General features: G+C 38.9%; 2 protein-coding genes across 4 annotated transcripts in view; one reads left to right on the top strand and one right to left on the bottom strand.

Annotated features, from left to right (window-relative positions):
- Positions 1-17,216, bottom strand: part of LOC138693370 (zinc finger protein 841-like) — an 85,789-nt gene that overhangs the window by 15,291 nt on the left and 53,282 nt on the right. Inside the window, exons 7-11 of the mRNA XM_069817290.1 lie at positions 14,090-14,214; positions 13,937-14,046; positions 11,749-11,932; positions 8,351-8,929; positions 7,016-7,193 (exon numbers count right to left, since the gene is read on the bottom strand). Coding sequence (XP_069673391.1) covers positions 7,016-7,193; positions 8,351-8,929; positions 11,749-11,932; positions 13,937-14,046; positions 14,090-14,214 — 1,176 coding nt within the window. The remainder of the gene's footprint in view (positions 1-7,015; positions 7,194-8,350; positions 8,930-11,748; positions 11,933-13,936; positions 14,047-14,089; positions 14,215-17,216) is intronic.
- On the top strand, positions 1,629-16,166 carry LOC138692944 (zinc finger protein 235-like). 3 transcript variants are annotated; one of them, XR_011330176.1, is made up of 6 exons: positions 1,629-2,359; positions 5,469-5,554; positions 7,236-7,373; positions 10,768-10,850; positions 13,873-15,786; positions 15,871-16,166. XR_011330176.1 is itself a non-coding variant. In XM_069816354.1 (5 exons), the coding sequence occupies exons 1-5, from the start codon at positions 2,353-2,355 to the stop codon at positions 14,870-14,872; spliced, it is 1,314 nt and encodes a 437-aa protein (XP_069672455.1). In that variant the 5' UTR covers positions 1,629-2,352; the 3' UTR covers positions 14,873-16,166. The 3 variants fall into 3 exon arrangements, 2 of the variants coding, with proteins under 2 accessions (XP_069672455.1, XP_069672456.1); XM_069816354.1 differs by having other exon boundaries at positions 13,873-16,166; XM_069816355.1 differs by lacking the exon at positions 1,629-2,359 and adding an exon at positions 2,666-2,733 and having other exon boundaries at positions 13,873-16,166.

The following is a 17,216-nucleotide window of genomic DNA, read 5'->3' as shown; positions in this document are numbered from 1 at the left end:
ATGGTAACAATGTTGTTTCGTTTAACTGTTATCCGTTCCATTCTGCAACATATCGTTGCACATGGACCAGTTTACGAACTAGTGAAACGAATTAGACAGACGTATTCAGGGAGGGATGACATAATTTCAATATATATATTGAACACAAATAAAATTAACGTTGTTGTTGTTTAGTCAAATGTCCGAAGAAAGATTTGGACCCCACAAGTAACAACAACAAGACATCATTCATGATGCAACTAGGTCAGGAGATAATGTGATAGGGTGGCATTCCTTTCCCCCTCCATTGCATACATCGCTGACCAGAGACGTAATTAACGTTACGACTTTTAATTTCTGGTACCGTACAATAGCTCTAAGAAATATGAATTTTCGAAATTGTGAAAGGCATGTCACACAAATACGTGTGGCTCTTGGTATGCCTTGCGTATACGAATGGGACAGGTTAGGTTGGTTTGTTTTGGAATGCCTTCCATATATAAAGTAAATCATGCATTTCTCCGTTCATTGTGGAGTGTTCTACTTCTTCATTTCATGTGTTAAATAATCACTTTGGGATGCCATCAGTTTTAGGATATCTATAACGATAAAATCTTTCTAATTCTTAGCTATTTTATAATACGTTTTCAAGTCAACTGACGTCCTATATGAATTTTTCAAGGGTTGTTAGGTTATCTGCATCACCAGGTATCATGCATGTTTCAACATTTTCCGGTAAATTTATCAATATAATTGCATTAGGTTTTAATCCTAGTTCTTCAAACTTCTATTCCTGAAAAAACACTCTCAAAATCGCCAGTTACGTGTCTTTCACAACCCCATCAATTTTAAAGTGAGAATTAGAGTACATCACTCTAAATTTTACCTTACCAATCCTTGTTCCTTTACATGTTTACCTTACGCTGAATATTAAATTATAAGATGACAAATCTTCGTTTAGTGTTTATAAAAATTGTAACATTCCTCTTTTATTGCATTCTGCAATGCTTTTATCTCGAATGATTTTGATGTACGAAGAACAATGTAACAAAATGGGGTATTTAAGAAAAAATTAAACATACTACATACCCAATTTCAATGCCTAGTGATAATATTATCGACATCAAAGCTCAACATAGTTTAACAGCATATTCAAAGACAGATCGAGGTAGCCATGATTCAGTAGGTAATTTCACGAATGGATATCTTCCTCAGTGTTGTCAGAATTCTAATGCCCAGATTGCCTCCAACCTGCTATTGGGGCGCGCTTCCGTACAGGAGCAGTGGCATTTCCTCTAAGGTTAGAGCCCAGTTTAGGGGGGGGGGGTGCGTGCGTGCGAGTTAATCGAAAATTAGGGCTAGAAAATATTGAGAATAGGACGCATGTTTAGAGGAACATTTTTTTCGATTAATACAACACACCTAAACTGGGCTCTAACGTTGGAGAAATGCCACTGTCCCTGTACGGAAGCGCGCCCGCGTGTCGATACTAATAATCAGGGCTGGGCAAAATACTGACATCCAAGTATTTGAAATACAAATACAAACTACTTTAAAAAAATTAACCAAAATACATTTGTATTTCAAATACTCGATAGAATATATAGGCCTAAAGAAATAAGGATATTACCGTATTGACAATCTAAAATATTATATTAACATTAAAAGTATTTTTACCTCGGAGTTTTATATAGACACTGTAACTGAATATTCTTCCTTTTCCCAGTCATCAATGAAATTATGCAACATATGAATAATAATTACTGCTCCCTTTGAAAACAACCAGTTCCTCAAATGTTCATAAGATAAGGATCCCCTTGCTTGTGAATGAATAAATCCTGCAAAACAGAACAATCTTTCTACAGGCGCAGAGAAACACAAACTTGTATTATACTTCATAAAAGCTTGTTTCACTGTTGAGTAATTCTCTAGAGAGCACAGGGTTGTCCTTTTGCACTGAAAGTTACCCACCATTTGCTCGTATTCGGTTGAGGGAAAACCCAGGAAAAAACCTCAACCTGGTAACTTGCCCCGACCGGGAACCTGGTTTCGTGGCCAGACGCGCTAACCGTTACTCCACAGGTGTGGACTGATCCATAAATGGAAACATTGGAAACTCAAAACAAATTTAAAGATTAGAATATTACCAATAGGTTTGATACGTAAAGTAGGGACTCTGACTGTATACAAGAAGGGATCAAGTGACGACTCACCGAGTATGGTATTTCACATACATCAAGTGATCATAGCGGAGCTCAGTCGTCTAAGGCACTTGCCTGTCGATCCAGGGAGGCGCTCGGGCGCGGGTTCGATTCCCATTTGGGCTGATTATCTGGTTGGGTTTTCCCGAGGTTTTACCGACCCATAAGGCGAATGTCAGGTAATCTATGGCGAATCCTCGGCCTCATCTCGCCAAATACATCTCACTACGTATCACCATATGATCTAGGGTATCACCAATCCCATCGACGCTAAATGACCGAGTAGTTGATACAACTCCTTAAATAAATAATAATTAAAAAGAATAGTTTCAATTATTCAATATTAAAACATGTGATATATAATTAACAGTATACGAGTATATAAATAACATTTTGAATTACTTGATTTTAAATTATTTTATGCAAAAACTAGCTTTTTTCGCTCTAAAACAGCTTATATTTAAGTTTCGTCTAGCGGAATTCAGTGATAACCAGTTGGCGACACTGATTTAGTGCACAAAGTTACCAGAGAATGTCTTGGAAGACTATAATAGTTAGTAAATTTATCCATGATGACAAATTTATTATTTGTGTTTACTGTTGAGTCCGGGAATGGGCAATTGGATATATTCTCTTTCCTATGGCGATTTGCTCACTTAAGTTGGGTCTTATAACTAGTGCTAAATAGACGACTGTGATCATCTAATGGCAAATAGATACTAGGAAATTAATATTTATTCTGGAATTAATGATGTTTAGTTTAGTCTGTTTCAATTATTTATAATTGCGTTATTTCTGTTTCTTTTCCGTCTCCATTGTTTTATTTTTATCCATTATAATTGTTTACCTACCATTTAGAAAAACAAAAAACAAACAAACAAACAAATTTATGGTAAGCTTTGTCTTCTAGGCAGCCTTCACTTGGAGGAAGCTGAATAAAATTTATTCAAAATAAGTGAATGTCTATTCTCGTACAGAACTACACTGCATTGTGCTACTGATGACATTAAAGTTTGGTCGGGAATTGAAGATTCGTTTAAATTTCTTAACCCAGGTCGTTTCTAGACATAATCAGGTTAAGTTTAATCACATGATTAAACTTAACCTGCCATGTGGCAATCGAGAAATGATTTTTGAATTAGGAGAATGTTTGGATTCCCGAATGTTTTGTGAGAGATCGTAAGACGTCGTGAGATAGAGCAATGCATGTGAAGATGTTAAGGGAAATTTCTTCTTCTTCTTCTTATTATTATTATTATTATTATTATTATTATTATTATTATTATTATTATTATTATTATTATTATTAAGCCCAGTTTATGCGAATGACGTGAATATGTTAGGAGAAAATCCACAAACGATTAGGGAAAACAGAAATTTTACTTGAAGCAAGTAAAGCCATAGGTTTGCAAGTAACTTAAATTCCGAAAAGACAAAGTGTATGATTATGTCTCGTGACCAGAATATTGTACGAAATGGAAACAAAAATTGGAGAGTTATCCTTCGAAGAGGTGGAAAAATTCAAATACCTTGGCGCAACAGTAACAAATATAAATGACACTCGGGAGGAAATTAAACGCAGAATCAATATGGGAAATGCCTGTTATTATTCGGTTCAGTAGCTTTTGTCATCTAGTCTGCTGTCAAAAAATCTGAAAGTTAGAATTTATAAAACAGTTATATTACCGGTTGTTCAGTAGGGTTGTGAAACTCGGACTCTCACTTTGAGAGAGGAAGAGAGATTAAGGGTGTTCGAAAATAAGATGCTTAGGAAAATATTTGGGGCTAAGTGGGATGAAGTTACAGGAGAATGGAGAAAGTTACACAACGCAGAACTGCATGCATTGTATTCTTCACCTGAAATAATTAGGAACATTAAATCCAGACGTTTGAGATGGGCAGGGTATGTAGCACGTATGGGCGAATCCAGAAATGCATACAGAGTGTTAGTTGGGAGGCCGGAGGGAAAAAGACCTTTGGGGAGACCGAGACGTAGATGGGAGGATAATATTAAAATGGATTTGAGGGAGGTGGGATATGATGGTAGAAACTGGATTAATTTTGCTCAGGATAGGGACCAATGGCGGGCTTATGTGAGAGCGGGAATGAACCTTCGGGTTCCTTAAAAGCCATTTGTAAGTAAGTTACACTGATTACTCATAAAACATCATTGCATATTTACCATTCAAGCAGGTACATACCGTAATTATAAATTTAGTAAATCTAATCCGCTATACTGCCTCATAGCAGTGTTTTCGATACCCGTATGCTAAGCGTCATTACTTCGGTTCAATTCGCATTACGATTGAATATTGTGCTGTCATTAGCATAAAGCACTATATCAGAATGAATATTAAAACGGGAAAATTTGAAAGAGCAGATCGCAGAAGCTGCACCCACTAGACAGTAGAGTGTGGTGAGAGTGGGGTAACTTCCTCTACTAGTGATTTAGGCATTAAAACCAGTACCGGTATTGTTAATGGCAATGAAGAACAGAATTAGCCCGAGTCCTGATCCTGATTACTACAGGTACAATTAATGTAATTATGTGGTTGCGAGACTTGGGTACCATTACGAGGTTGTATAATTAGGCATAACATAATCGATTGACATGCGTGCTAGTGTTGTGCAAGAGATGTGAAGAGACGAAGTATCTGAGAGGATACAGACACACACTATGTACGATACTCACAGTCGTAATACTCCTAAAAATCACTTTATCAAAGCTGATCTATTCTTTCCTCGAACACACAGCTATCCCTCTAACTATGTCACTGTACTCGGTGCCAAATTAAACTAAGGTCACTTAATCTTTTGTACAAAAGATAACTTATGTCCTAACGAAACACTCTAACCTTGTCATTGAACTAGGAACTAAACTATGCCGAACTAACCTAATGATTTGTATTGGTACTAGGAATAAAATCAGTCCGAGAAACCCTGTAACATTGTCACAGAACTAGAGACTAAACCTAGCCAAGCAAACCTATTCCTGTGTATAGAAGATAACTGTAGCCTCGACAAACCCTCTAAACTTTTCACTGAGCTAGGGTTAGTCCCTAGCTCAGTGAATTAAGGTAACCCTTGTGCAAGGGACAACTGTGCACTGCGTGCAGTAACGTCTCAAGTAGTTATATGGCTTCTGCACTTTACCCAGAAACAAAATTAGGGAAGTGGACAGACATGCTGAATTACCAACAACGGTTTCATTCGTTACCCGGCTTCTGGACTGTCCCCAGTGGCTCATATTCTGCAAAAGAATGTTAGATTCTTCATCACCTTTTTCAGTTGTAATGGATGTCGTCAAGATGGAACCTGAAGCAGACCCATTGGCTGATAACACGGATGCAGAAGAGAAGAAGCCTTTATCCGAGGTAAACTGATAGTCTTTACTATGTGTTGTGATAAGGAAGTTAATGTTATTACATAGAAAGACTCATAATCAGCTGTGAACTACAGACAGCAAGGCTGATGTAGCTGTAGTTTGATAAGTAGGACCAGCCGAAGCATCAGTTGCTAAATAACACCTTTTTGCAACGCTTATAGTTTAATTTTCGTTGCAATTCATGATAATGAGTATTAACTTAGTTAATGTTGCCTCAAAACACGCATTTGCCTAGCATCAATGATGTGCGTGCAGCTGCGCCGTGTATGTCAGCCCGCGTCCATCAATGCCAACTTTTCCAACCAGCATTCCTGCCATATCCTGACGTCATAGCAGCATAGGGGGTAAACCAGGAGAGGGGGAAATAGTCTTCATGGATAGCTGAATTGTCAGTCACATTCATTCGGAAGTTTGCTAGCAAGGGAAATAGATGTTCAGAAGCGACTACGCAGTTCGTTACTTGGAATGTTCCAGATGGGGAACAGAAATACGGGGCACTGCAGCTTGAGATTTGTCTAGTAGTAATGCATGGACATTTTGTCCTCTCGTTGTGACACTGTACAGGCTTAGACCCATATACATTTTTTTCTTTATTACGAACCGATAGTTGATATTGAATTTGTACTGTACAAATTAAATATCAACTATCGGTTCGTAATAAAGAAAAAATGTATATAGGTCTAAGCCTGTACAGTGTTATGTTATTGTATATATTACATTTGTATTTTTCAGTTAATCACATTTTATTATATATTAATTAATATTCAGCATTGTTTTATTTCTGCTAGTTTCAACTACGCCATGTTGGTCAAATCCATAATCCCCTTTACATCTGAGTCGGTAGACGTACCCAATATACTGTGCGAGGCATTTCACATATGGTTTTTAGAGAGTAGGCCTAGTTTTATAGATTTATCCTGCGAACGTCTTGAGGCAATGGCATTAACAGGAAATGATTATCATTAGTAGAGATACGATTTTGTTGTTAAGTGTTGTACACATTACCGTCTTATGTTTTGTACGTATTTTACGCGTAATTTACGTGTCACATAGAATACATTTTTTATGCTTAATCACACAAACCTGGTCAGAATATAATAGCTTCTGTATTCATTTTGTTTCTCGATACTTATAACACATTTCTTCAGAAACTACAACTGACTCTAATAGAAATATAGAGAAATAGAATTTCATATTAATTTCTGCTGAAGACCTGTCACTTTTATAATAGAGTAACTGAGACGAGAAATTTAAATTACAGATATTTGTAGAATTCAGAAGTCCATGGACTGCTAGAGCAATGTTTATGTTATGAAGTCATTTGTTTCAAGTGCTGAGATATGTACGGTATAAATAGTATGAAGTAAAAGAATTTCATGGGCTGTAGAGGAAACCTATCAAGTACTAATTAGTAGAGAATGGTACCAAAGCATTGCTGTGGACAGCATACTGGGCGTGGAGGGAGGAACTAGCAACAGGATCCAGTTGGTGTCCATGACGACAGCCAGAATGTAATTATTGGCACAGTAATGTAAGTGATATGGAAGTAATGACCTCTGTTCTATCTGGTATTGGTCTGACGTAAGATTTTTCGCAAAGCAGCCAACATGCTGGGAGTAGAAGTCAAACTGTGGCATATCAATCACTTATCATGTGATTGTGTCCTGCAGGAAGGGAACTTGTTCGACGAGCACACGATCTGGATAAAGGACGAGTGCGTGGACCAGAGCTGTGACGTTACTTCAGAGATGAAAGTTGAGGAATCTCAAGTAGCAGTTAATTTTCATTCGCTGAAGTGTGAAGCTCAGGTGAGTTGTGTACTGCTTCTTCTTGTACTGATAATTATCTTCAATCCATTAGTCTCACGCCATCTGTTTACACCCGCATCAATTGTATTTTTCCACATATTATGGAAGCATTAACACCTTCTCTGCGACATTAGTTATAGTATATTTGTATTATTTGTTCAAGCAAAAGAGTAGCTATTTTACATATATATTCAACATGGAATCACAACACCAATATAAACAACCATGACCCACTCTGAATCATCAATGAACATTACATTGCTCTTTCACCAGATAAAAATTACAATCAGTTCAATAATATGGCGGACCATCAGGAGGCTTAACCCTCCTACTAGAATGCCTCAGGAAACCTCGTTACTTCCTCACTGAAGCATTTCCCCCCCTTCATTGTCCGCAGAGTCATGCTCACCCTGGCTGCAGGTATTATGACTGACGACTTCTTCCTCACCTCGATTATCATTATCTCTACTTAATATTTTGTTTTCAGCATAAAATTTTCCAGTTATATTTTGATCTATGTCTTTCTTCCATGCAATATTGTGCTAATTCACAATCTTACATATACACTGTTTGTGGAAATTGCAGCACCAAGAAGGATACATGTGACTGAAATGAAATTGATACCACAGATTAGGTACATGACAATACACAAATGATTGGAATTACAGAACTGTACCTGATCTGTGACCGTGAGATTTCAGTATGGTGTGAAGCCTTCGTGCGCTGCAATCAGAGCCTCTAAGTGTCATGGCATGGAATCAAAGAGGGCCTGGATATGTTCCTGGGGAATCTCCCTCCATACAGTTTGTATGCGAATCCACGAAGCGTCAAGAGTGGGTGCTGGAGGACTATGACGAACAAGTTGCCGACCAACCATATCCCAGACATGTTCGATGGGCGACATGTCTGGCGAACGTGCAGGCCAGGGAAGCACTGATTCACGTCGTTCTTCAAAGAAGGCTTCCACAATCCTTTGCCACATGAGGTCGAGTATTGTCCTGCTGAAATATGGCATGTGGAGTTTCCTGAAGGAGGGGCAGTACCCCAGGCTCTAAAAACTTCCTTATGTAGCAGTTGCTGTTCAGATTGTTCTGAATACGTAGGAGGAAAGATCGCATATTGTATCCAATGGCGCCCCAAACCATCACACTAGACGTTTGTCCACTATGCCGCTCAACAACACAGGCTCTCAGATTGCGTTCACCACTGTAGCGTTTAACACGTATGCAGCCATCATTGCAGGACAAGTTGAAGTGGGACTCGTCCGTAAACACTACATTTTGCCACTCAGCACGCCAGTGACGGCGTTCACGTGCCCATTGCAGTCTGAGGCGTTGGTGGACAATGGAAGCGAACGCAACGGCATGCGAGCCACTAGTCCAGCCCTCAAAAGATGGCGACGAACCGTTGACGCAGATAGATCCACACCCGTTGCAGTACTCCAGCATCGACTCAACACTGGATGGAGCTGTACGGTTCGTCACGGCCATGCGGACAAGATGGCGGTCATCCCATGCTGAGGTCACATTACGTGGTCCAGTACCCACTCGTCTCTTCTATCCACTGGCTCCACACACGCATTACTGTCCTAGCAGCATGCCCTGTACGAGCCGAAATGTCACGGTATGACAAACCTGCTCCTTTCAAACTCACTCACGTGCTGATATTGCATCCTTCCACGTCGACGAGGCATAGCTGCCTGCACTAACTTTCACGTTTCCACTTCATTTGGAAGCTCTGCACTGACTGAGCAAGGCATAACACTGACCTTGCTGGTGACACAAGAGACGTCACTGTTGGGCCTAGGCCTACGTGTACGCCATCTCTCTGGAAACGTAATTAATTATTGGTGGTACACTGTTCTACACATCTCGCGAGTTTGTAGTCGTTCGGGCCATTCTTTCGGGTGTTGCACTTTTCACAAACAGCGTATATAGACAGAAATGGAAATCTCATATACTCAGGATGCCTAGAACAAGGACACCACGCCAAGCACTTAATTGCCGCCCTTTAGGAACAAGATGGAGTGAGGCCGTAACAGGCCACCAGGCTTAATACGTGATAGGAAGGAGACATTTCCCTTAACAGCTTCACATGCATTGCTCTATCTCACGATGTCTTACGATCTCTCACAGAACCATTCTCCTAATTGAAAAATCATTTCTCGATTGCCATGATTAAACTTAACCTGCTTATGTCTAGAAACGACCTGGGTAAGAAATTTAAACGAATCTTCACTTCCTGACCAAACCTCAATTTCATCAGTAGCACAGTGCGGTGTAGTTCTGTACGAGAATAGACATTCACTTACTACAGACTAGATATCCAACTGCCCATTCCCGGACTCAACAGTTTCCATTTCCATTTTCATCAGCCCCATTAGCAGAGAGGTGATTCCATTCATTTCAAAAATCTTTCGAATGCAAAAATGTAAACTGCATGGCATGGAAAAGTCCATAACAATCCTTAGACTAAGTGAGGTACAAAGTCCGAAGAATGAGATATATCATTACTGTTTTACATCGGAGCTGCATAGTGTGATAGTTAATAGGCAAATTTTGAGGAAAGAGAACATTGTGCTGAAAATAAATTGTCGATATTTTCCCACTTCACAGATGCCTGCTTTGAATAGTAGCATATATGTTTATTTATTATATGCTACTTATTTTACAGCTTGACTGCTAGATGTTTAAGATTTGAATTATCTACTGTATTGGCTGTTAATTTACCACAAGTGTTATACCTGCTGTCATCCTTCACATCGGTGCCAGAAGCTGAATCGTGCGAACTTGTTTTGATGGCTTCCCAGCATTGATGTTAAGGATTGTAACAGCGAATTCAAATCAGTTTGGTGAAATTTGGGTCATTGTAATTTCATACATTTAAATAACTGCAACTCATTCACTGAGATTGAAGACACGAGAAAATGCAGGAAGCACATTAACAAACGTTCTCACTGACAGAGAACTTGTAGCATAATCTGTTATGATAGTTGTCATGCGAGAGATATTAAATGTTCTTCTGAGCATAATTTTGTGTGGCAGTAGCTAGTTGGTATTAACATTTTATCAGAATATGCGCAAGAGTTATGTAACTCCACTAACTACAAAGATATAAAGTAGGAGCACAGAAATGTAACTATAAATGCAGTTAGAGCTGATTATGCGCTGTGCCGAGGGGATTTCACCAAGTACCTGAACAGAAAATGAAATCTTCGTTGACAGGCAGTTCCTGCAACTGCAGTTAGTTGAAAACCTCATGAAAGATCAGTTCCAAAAATTACATTCTGCTACTTAAAATTATTGTACGACTCGGTACAATTTAAATGCAGTTTTTTTACATCCATTCATATAACCTCTGCTATCTTCCTTTTTGTTTTATTTTTTCCATTTAGGAAGAGTGGCGGTGCTTGGACAATGTGAAGGACGAGCTGAAGCTGGAAGTAGCAGCAGAGGAGAATGAGGTTCTGGCCGAAAGGTGGGTTCTTGTATTGCTTCATTATAATGCAATATGTTACGACATTCTTTACCGTATGCGTGTAAGTGGTTAGTTGTGAGGTGTTAAAGTAAAGCAGTGTGACAGTGAGTGGTAAGTAGTCTGCATTTAATAGTAATGAATATTTTCCCCACCTCGCCACATCCCATTCATGTCTGTAAGTATTATCCTCGATCAGTTTGGATTTCTAAATGCATACAGCACGGAATTCGTTTCGAACATACAGGAGGAAAGTGCGCAGTTTCAAACTTCATTTGTTAGTATTTCCAAACAACATCCCGTGTTATTCATTAAATCGCAGTTGCAAGAAGTCAGTAGAAGAAAGTCTTCTGCAGTTGAAGATGTCAAGAACAAAGGCAAAGAAATTTGCAACGAGGACTTCTTCACTGAATCACAAATCTGAGAGATGAAGATAATATACTGTAATGATAATAAACTGTAGCGTCGACCTGGTTGGCGAGTTGGTATAGCGCTGGTCTTCTATACCCAAGTTGCGGGTTCGGACCCAGGCCAGGTCGATGGCATTTAAGTGTGCTTAAATGCCACAGGCTCATGTCAGTAGATTTACTGGCTTGTAAAAGAACTCCTGCGGGACAAAATTCCGGCACACCTGGCGACGCTGATATAACCTCTGCATTTGCAAGCGTCGTTCAATAAAACATAACATTTTTTTAAACCATAGCATCGTGGTCTAGGACTCGCCTTATGGAATGTGTGTCCTCACAGGGAAGGATTCTCGGCCATCCACCATCAGGATGAATTTGGAAGCTATGACAGACAGGAAAATCCAGATATGGAGATCAGCTGTAACAGCTGGAGAAATCATCTGCTGACCACATGTTCTGTTTGGATGATCGTTCACTTCTGCTCAGGCTTGTACGCCCTGGCCCTTCATGGGCTGCCGAACGCCTTCGCATCTCCCTAGTAGGCCCTTTGTTGTGAAGTGATGGGAGTCCTGCAGTTCAGTAGCCACATTGGCATTATTGGCAGTCGTGTCTTTACAAACATCTGAATTGCTTCGTATACGGGAGTCACGTGCAGAGCAGGCCAACAAATGTCCACAACTGTGAATTCATTCTTAACATTGCACTCAATTAGTACAGTGAGGCTGGAAACATAACTGGCTGATTGACTGAGAAATATAATATTAATATGGCGTGGGCATATATCATTTCATTTCCAACTAATAAGTCGTGTGGTCAATTTTTAATACGTACCTCCGATATCACAGAGCAGCCTCGTTAAAGGTATGCAGATTCCTTTTTCATGACTAACTTAATGCGAGACGTATTCTTTTTACAAATGATACGTACTTGACTTTTTTTTTTACAATTTGCTGTTACTTGGTCGATTTTTTTTACAAATGGCGGGTACTTGACCCTTCTTGTGTTTCTCGATAGCTATTGCTCAGGTGCACCATAGGAGGCTCACTGTGATACACTCACGAAGATGATGGAAGTTTGTTGTGATAGCGCCTGTGTTACTTGGATCACGGACTTCCCCAAAGCAAGTTATAAATTGAGGTACGCCGTGTCAACAGGATTATTACTTCAGTGGTGGCTGTCGCATATGCACGCCCAGATGACATAATAGAGGATCAATTTCATGTTGTAATATGCCGATAAGCTGTTAATATTTGACTATAATTATTTATTTACTGTGCCACCTTTGCTTATCTTAAAAGTTAATAATTCACATTAACGTTTTCGATACATTTGTATCATCTTCAGTACCAATTAAGATGTAAAAATTGCACTAAAACTTACATAGGACAGACCCGGCGCAATTTTAAAATAAGATTCCGTGAACATACCTCCGATTTCATTTATAATAGGAACAGATCCAAATTCGCACAACACCTCATAGACGAGAATCATGAATTAGCAAATATAAACGAAACTTTCAAAATACTAAAAATCACAAATGATCCCACAATAGAAACAGCTGAACAATTCCACATCATAAAGGAGTTCAGTTCAGGAAAACCCCTTCTAAACGAACAAATTGCTAACACAAACAGTCCACTGTTCAACTTATTCAAACTATTCCCGCCCAAACAAACACATACACAGGTCCCTCCAATTCCCCCTCCACTTCCGGTACTAGATGACGTAACCTAAAATATTGTGAGCGAGCCCACCAGTTTAGTAACAGCCAGGCATCAAGTAGGAGCAGTTCAACACACGTCAAATCGTGTCATTCTTTCGCAATAGCTATCACCGCAAGCAGTTTGAATCAAAATTAAAACAACACTAGCCAAATTCCAATTCAATTTATTAATATTTATGCATATTGTTACAGACACGCAAGGCTGTATTAAACTCATGGACTCGACGACATCCATCTTGTACCAGTAGCATATATCTACGATTTCCACATTTATCGACCACACCTAATGAAATGCTTTAACAATTTACATTTAATAATATAGACATGTTAGTGTTAAAATTGATACTGTGTTTTTAGATCGTTGTTAAATATCAAGAACAAATGAAGCAGCCCCATCTAACGAAGTCAAAAACTGGCTAACAAGTGTTCAGTGTTTTTTTTTTAAGTGTTTTTACAATGTTTCACATTTTCTGATCACATTTATAGTTTTATATAACTTTTAAATAATTTTAAATCTTTTAATTGTACTACATGCAGTGCAAGTGATCTTAACCTAATATAACAAGTGTATCATAAACTAACCTAAGTTAAGTTAGAACAATTCACGCCAACATGATCCGAAAACCATCACAAAAAGCAAGGTTTTCAACATAAATGTCCATTTAATACTCCACATCTGAAGATGATACAAATGTATCGAAAACGTTAATGTGAATTATTAACTTTTAAGATAAGCATAGGTGGCACAGTAAATAAATAATTATAGTCAAATAATAGAGGATGTTCTGTGCACTGTAATCAATGGCAGCCTGTTTATTAGCTTCCAGTGTTTAGATGCGATTAATTTATTTTAGGTTGTTGTCCTTGTTTAAGACTGATAGTGTTTTTTTATTAGTCTTGCAGGTACAGATGACGACACTGTGACATCAGAGAGTAATGGTATTGTACATGAAGATCACGTGACTTTACACGAGGCATCCAAGATTTCTGTTTGCTCGCAACAACTTGTCTTGATACGTAAAGATGGGAAGAAATTGGACAGAGGCAGGAAGCCCTTCAAGTGCGATGTCTGTGGAAAGAGTTTTTATCAGAAAGGCCATTTAAACACTCACGCACGCCTGCACACAGGCGAAAAGCCGTTCAGGTGCGATGTCTGTGGAAAGTGCTTCCCGCAGGCAGGCGCACTCAAGAGCCATGCGCGCCAGCACACGGGGGAGAAACCTTTCAAGTGTGATGTCTGTGGAAAATGCTTCTCGAATTCAAGTCACCTCAAGATCCATCATGCGCAGCACACGGGAGAGAGACGTTTCAAATGCGATGTATGTGGAAAATGTTTCTGGCAATCCAGTCAACTAAAAGGCCATTATCTGCAGCACACGGGCGAGAAGCCGGTCAGTTGCGACATTTGTGGTAAATGTTTCTCGCAGTCTAGTTACCTAAATATCCATAAACGTCGTCATACGGGCGAGAGACCTTTCAAATGCGTTGTTTGTGGAAAATCATTCTTGCGGTCGAGTTCTTTAAAACGCCACCAACTCCAACATACAGGGGAAAAGCCTTTCAAATGCGATGTATGTGGAAAGTGTTTTTCTCGGTCCAGTCCTTTAAAAATTCATAAACGCCAGCATACCGGCGAGAAACCTTTCAAATGTGTTATTTGTGGAAAGTGTTTCTCGCAGTCTGGAGCCCTAAAAAGCCATGAACGACAGCACACGGGCGAAAAACCTTTCAAATGTGATGCGTGTGAAAAGTGTTTCTCGCAGTCGAGTACTCTGAAAGTTCACAAACGCCTGCATACGGGCGAAAAACCTTTCGAATGTGACTTATGTGGGAAATGCTTCTCTCACTCGGCTTCTCTAAAAAAACACAAACGACAGCATACAGGTAACAAATGACAAATTCGTGTGAAGTGTTCCTCTCTTGAAGGAAATGTGAACTGTAATGTACTCATATATTATGTTCAGTTATTCAAACTAGATATCAGTGACGAGTGTTAATTGTGTCCACTAATAACCCGTATACTGACAATATACCATCCAAATAATTTATGCTATTTTCAAAAAGTGTTTCTAATATAAGGGATATCTCAGAAGGCGTTTCTCAAGGACACAAACCTGAATTCACAGTCGTGCCGTGCATGTTGTGCTGGTGTTTTAATGTCTGGCTTTCAGAATATTTATTCTTCACTGAATACAGGACACAGAAGTATAATGACAATTTTTCTAACAGTGCCGCATTTTGGTACAATTCTTCGAACTTTAACAATTTCTTACATGAACATATTATTTAACAGAAATATGTAGGCCTAAAAAATGTGATGGTGTATCTTGAACACTTGTAATCAATATCGCTGCACACAAAATGCGTAATAAATCCACAGAAATAATCCGAGGGTCTGTAAAGACATTGAGAACACTGTGGAACATCCACCCACGCCATAACAACAGAAGTTGGAATATATTAGTCCGGATTTTCAGCGCTGCTAACCTATGCAAAACATATTTCGCAACGTCATTATTTGTTTGCCAACACTAGTTCATTTTGCGTAACTATGTATTTGCCGTTACAATCTGGAAATCTTGATCGTACGTGTAAAGAATTGAAGAGAAGTGGCTGTTCTTGAAATAAACTATCCCAGTCTTAGGGACGCAAGAAGCTACAATTGTGGAGTTACTTTGCGTTGCAAATATTGAAGATACACATTCTCCGATCTCATGTCATAATTCTGTGCAGAATTTTAAGCAGTGCAATGTACTTCTTGAGCTTTAGTTACGCATTTCACTATTGTTCGTACTTCTTTTCCTGATAGGTAAGAAGAATAGAACTTGGCTATTATCGGAGGTGGAGTCGTTAGCAAGTGATCTGTTGTTTACTGTTTTTCTGTTATTTCCAGGGTCAATGACTGTGAAGTTACGAAGTGATCATTCAGATTTTCGAGCGGAATGTTAATATTATCACTTTGAGTTGTGGAATTTCCTAGTCCTGTCTTGCGTTAAGTTTCTCAACAGTTTGATGCAACACGTCGAGAAAATGTCTTGTGTGCATGGAACTCCACTTAGGAAAGCTCGTCACCCCACTGTTCGAAAGATACGGGCCAAACATCTTGCAACAAAATCTGATGTTCAGCAGGAGGTTTTTTGTATTGCAGCTAATAGCAGTTCTAGACATGTTGATATCCCTATTTACCATTAGAACATCACATTTACCAATGAATCTCTCTGTCTCCAAACAACCAGACACTACTCGATCACAAGAGTGAATGTTGCAAATGCGTTGTCTGCGGTGAAACATACCTCCTAGCATCTTACAAAAAAAAAAAAAACATGAGATGGAGCTTAAAATAGCAAATTGTGGGAGAATAAGGCCGGATGCATACAGAATCAGACGTGGCGCGACGCGATATATTGTTTGATGGTGCTTCCTCCCGCTGATTTCTTATGATGTGATGCACACAGAATCAGATGCATCGCAACTGTTGCTTACGAGATTATACAAACTGGCACATAGCGCTTGAAATACGGGTACTGAAGTGGTTCCTTCGTAATGCCAATTCCGCCGCTTGGAGCGCTGTTCCATCCTAAATATTCATAGCAGAACACTTAAATGACATTGACATTTGGAACTTTTAAACGACTCACCATTGCTTATTAAATGCTTCGTAATTATTTTACGGATAATAGCCGTAATTTCCAAACTTCTACGTCTCAATTATATTACAATAAAAGGCTGTCATTCTTGATATTAAAAGATATTACATATTATAAACCAAGGTACTACCTTCCTGTTGTTCAATTCATACCGCGTACCTTTTCGAAAATAATGAAAGAAACTTAATATGTTTTACATGAACACTGTAGTATACCGTTTTCACGTATTTAATATTATTATTATTATTAATATTATTATTATTCCAATGGATTAAGGTACTGTATTATCTTCCATTTCCCTGACTTCATAATTTAATCACTTGTAAGTGGGCCTAACTTATCCTTTTCTTTTTTAAAATATATTGACGTTGAAGTGTTATGATTTTTACTAAAGCAAACAGCAGTCACAATACATGATTAGTACAATTGTGCTATTTTTCTTGCACACTTTGCAGTGGTGAAATAAATATCTAATAGGCCTGCTGATTAACCTGTTACTTACAAATGGCTTTTAAGGAACCCGCAGGTTCATTGCCGCCCTCATATAAGCCTGCCATCGTCCCCTATCCTGTGCAAGATTAATCCAGTAGTG

Source organism: Periplaneta americana, chromosome 17 (assembly GCF_040183065.1).
Source record: "Periplaneta americana isolate PAMFEO1 chromosome 17, P.americana_PAMFEO1_priV1, whole genome shotgun sequence".
Taxonomy (NCBI): domain Eukaryota; kingdom Metazoa; phylum Arthropoda; class Insecta; order Blattodea; family Blattidae; genus Periplaneta; species Periplaneta americana.
This window is presented reverse-complemented; position numbering and strand designations above follow the sequence as displayed.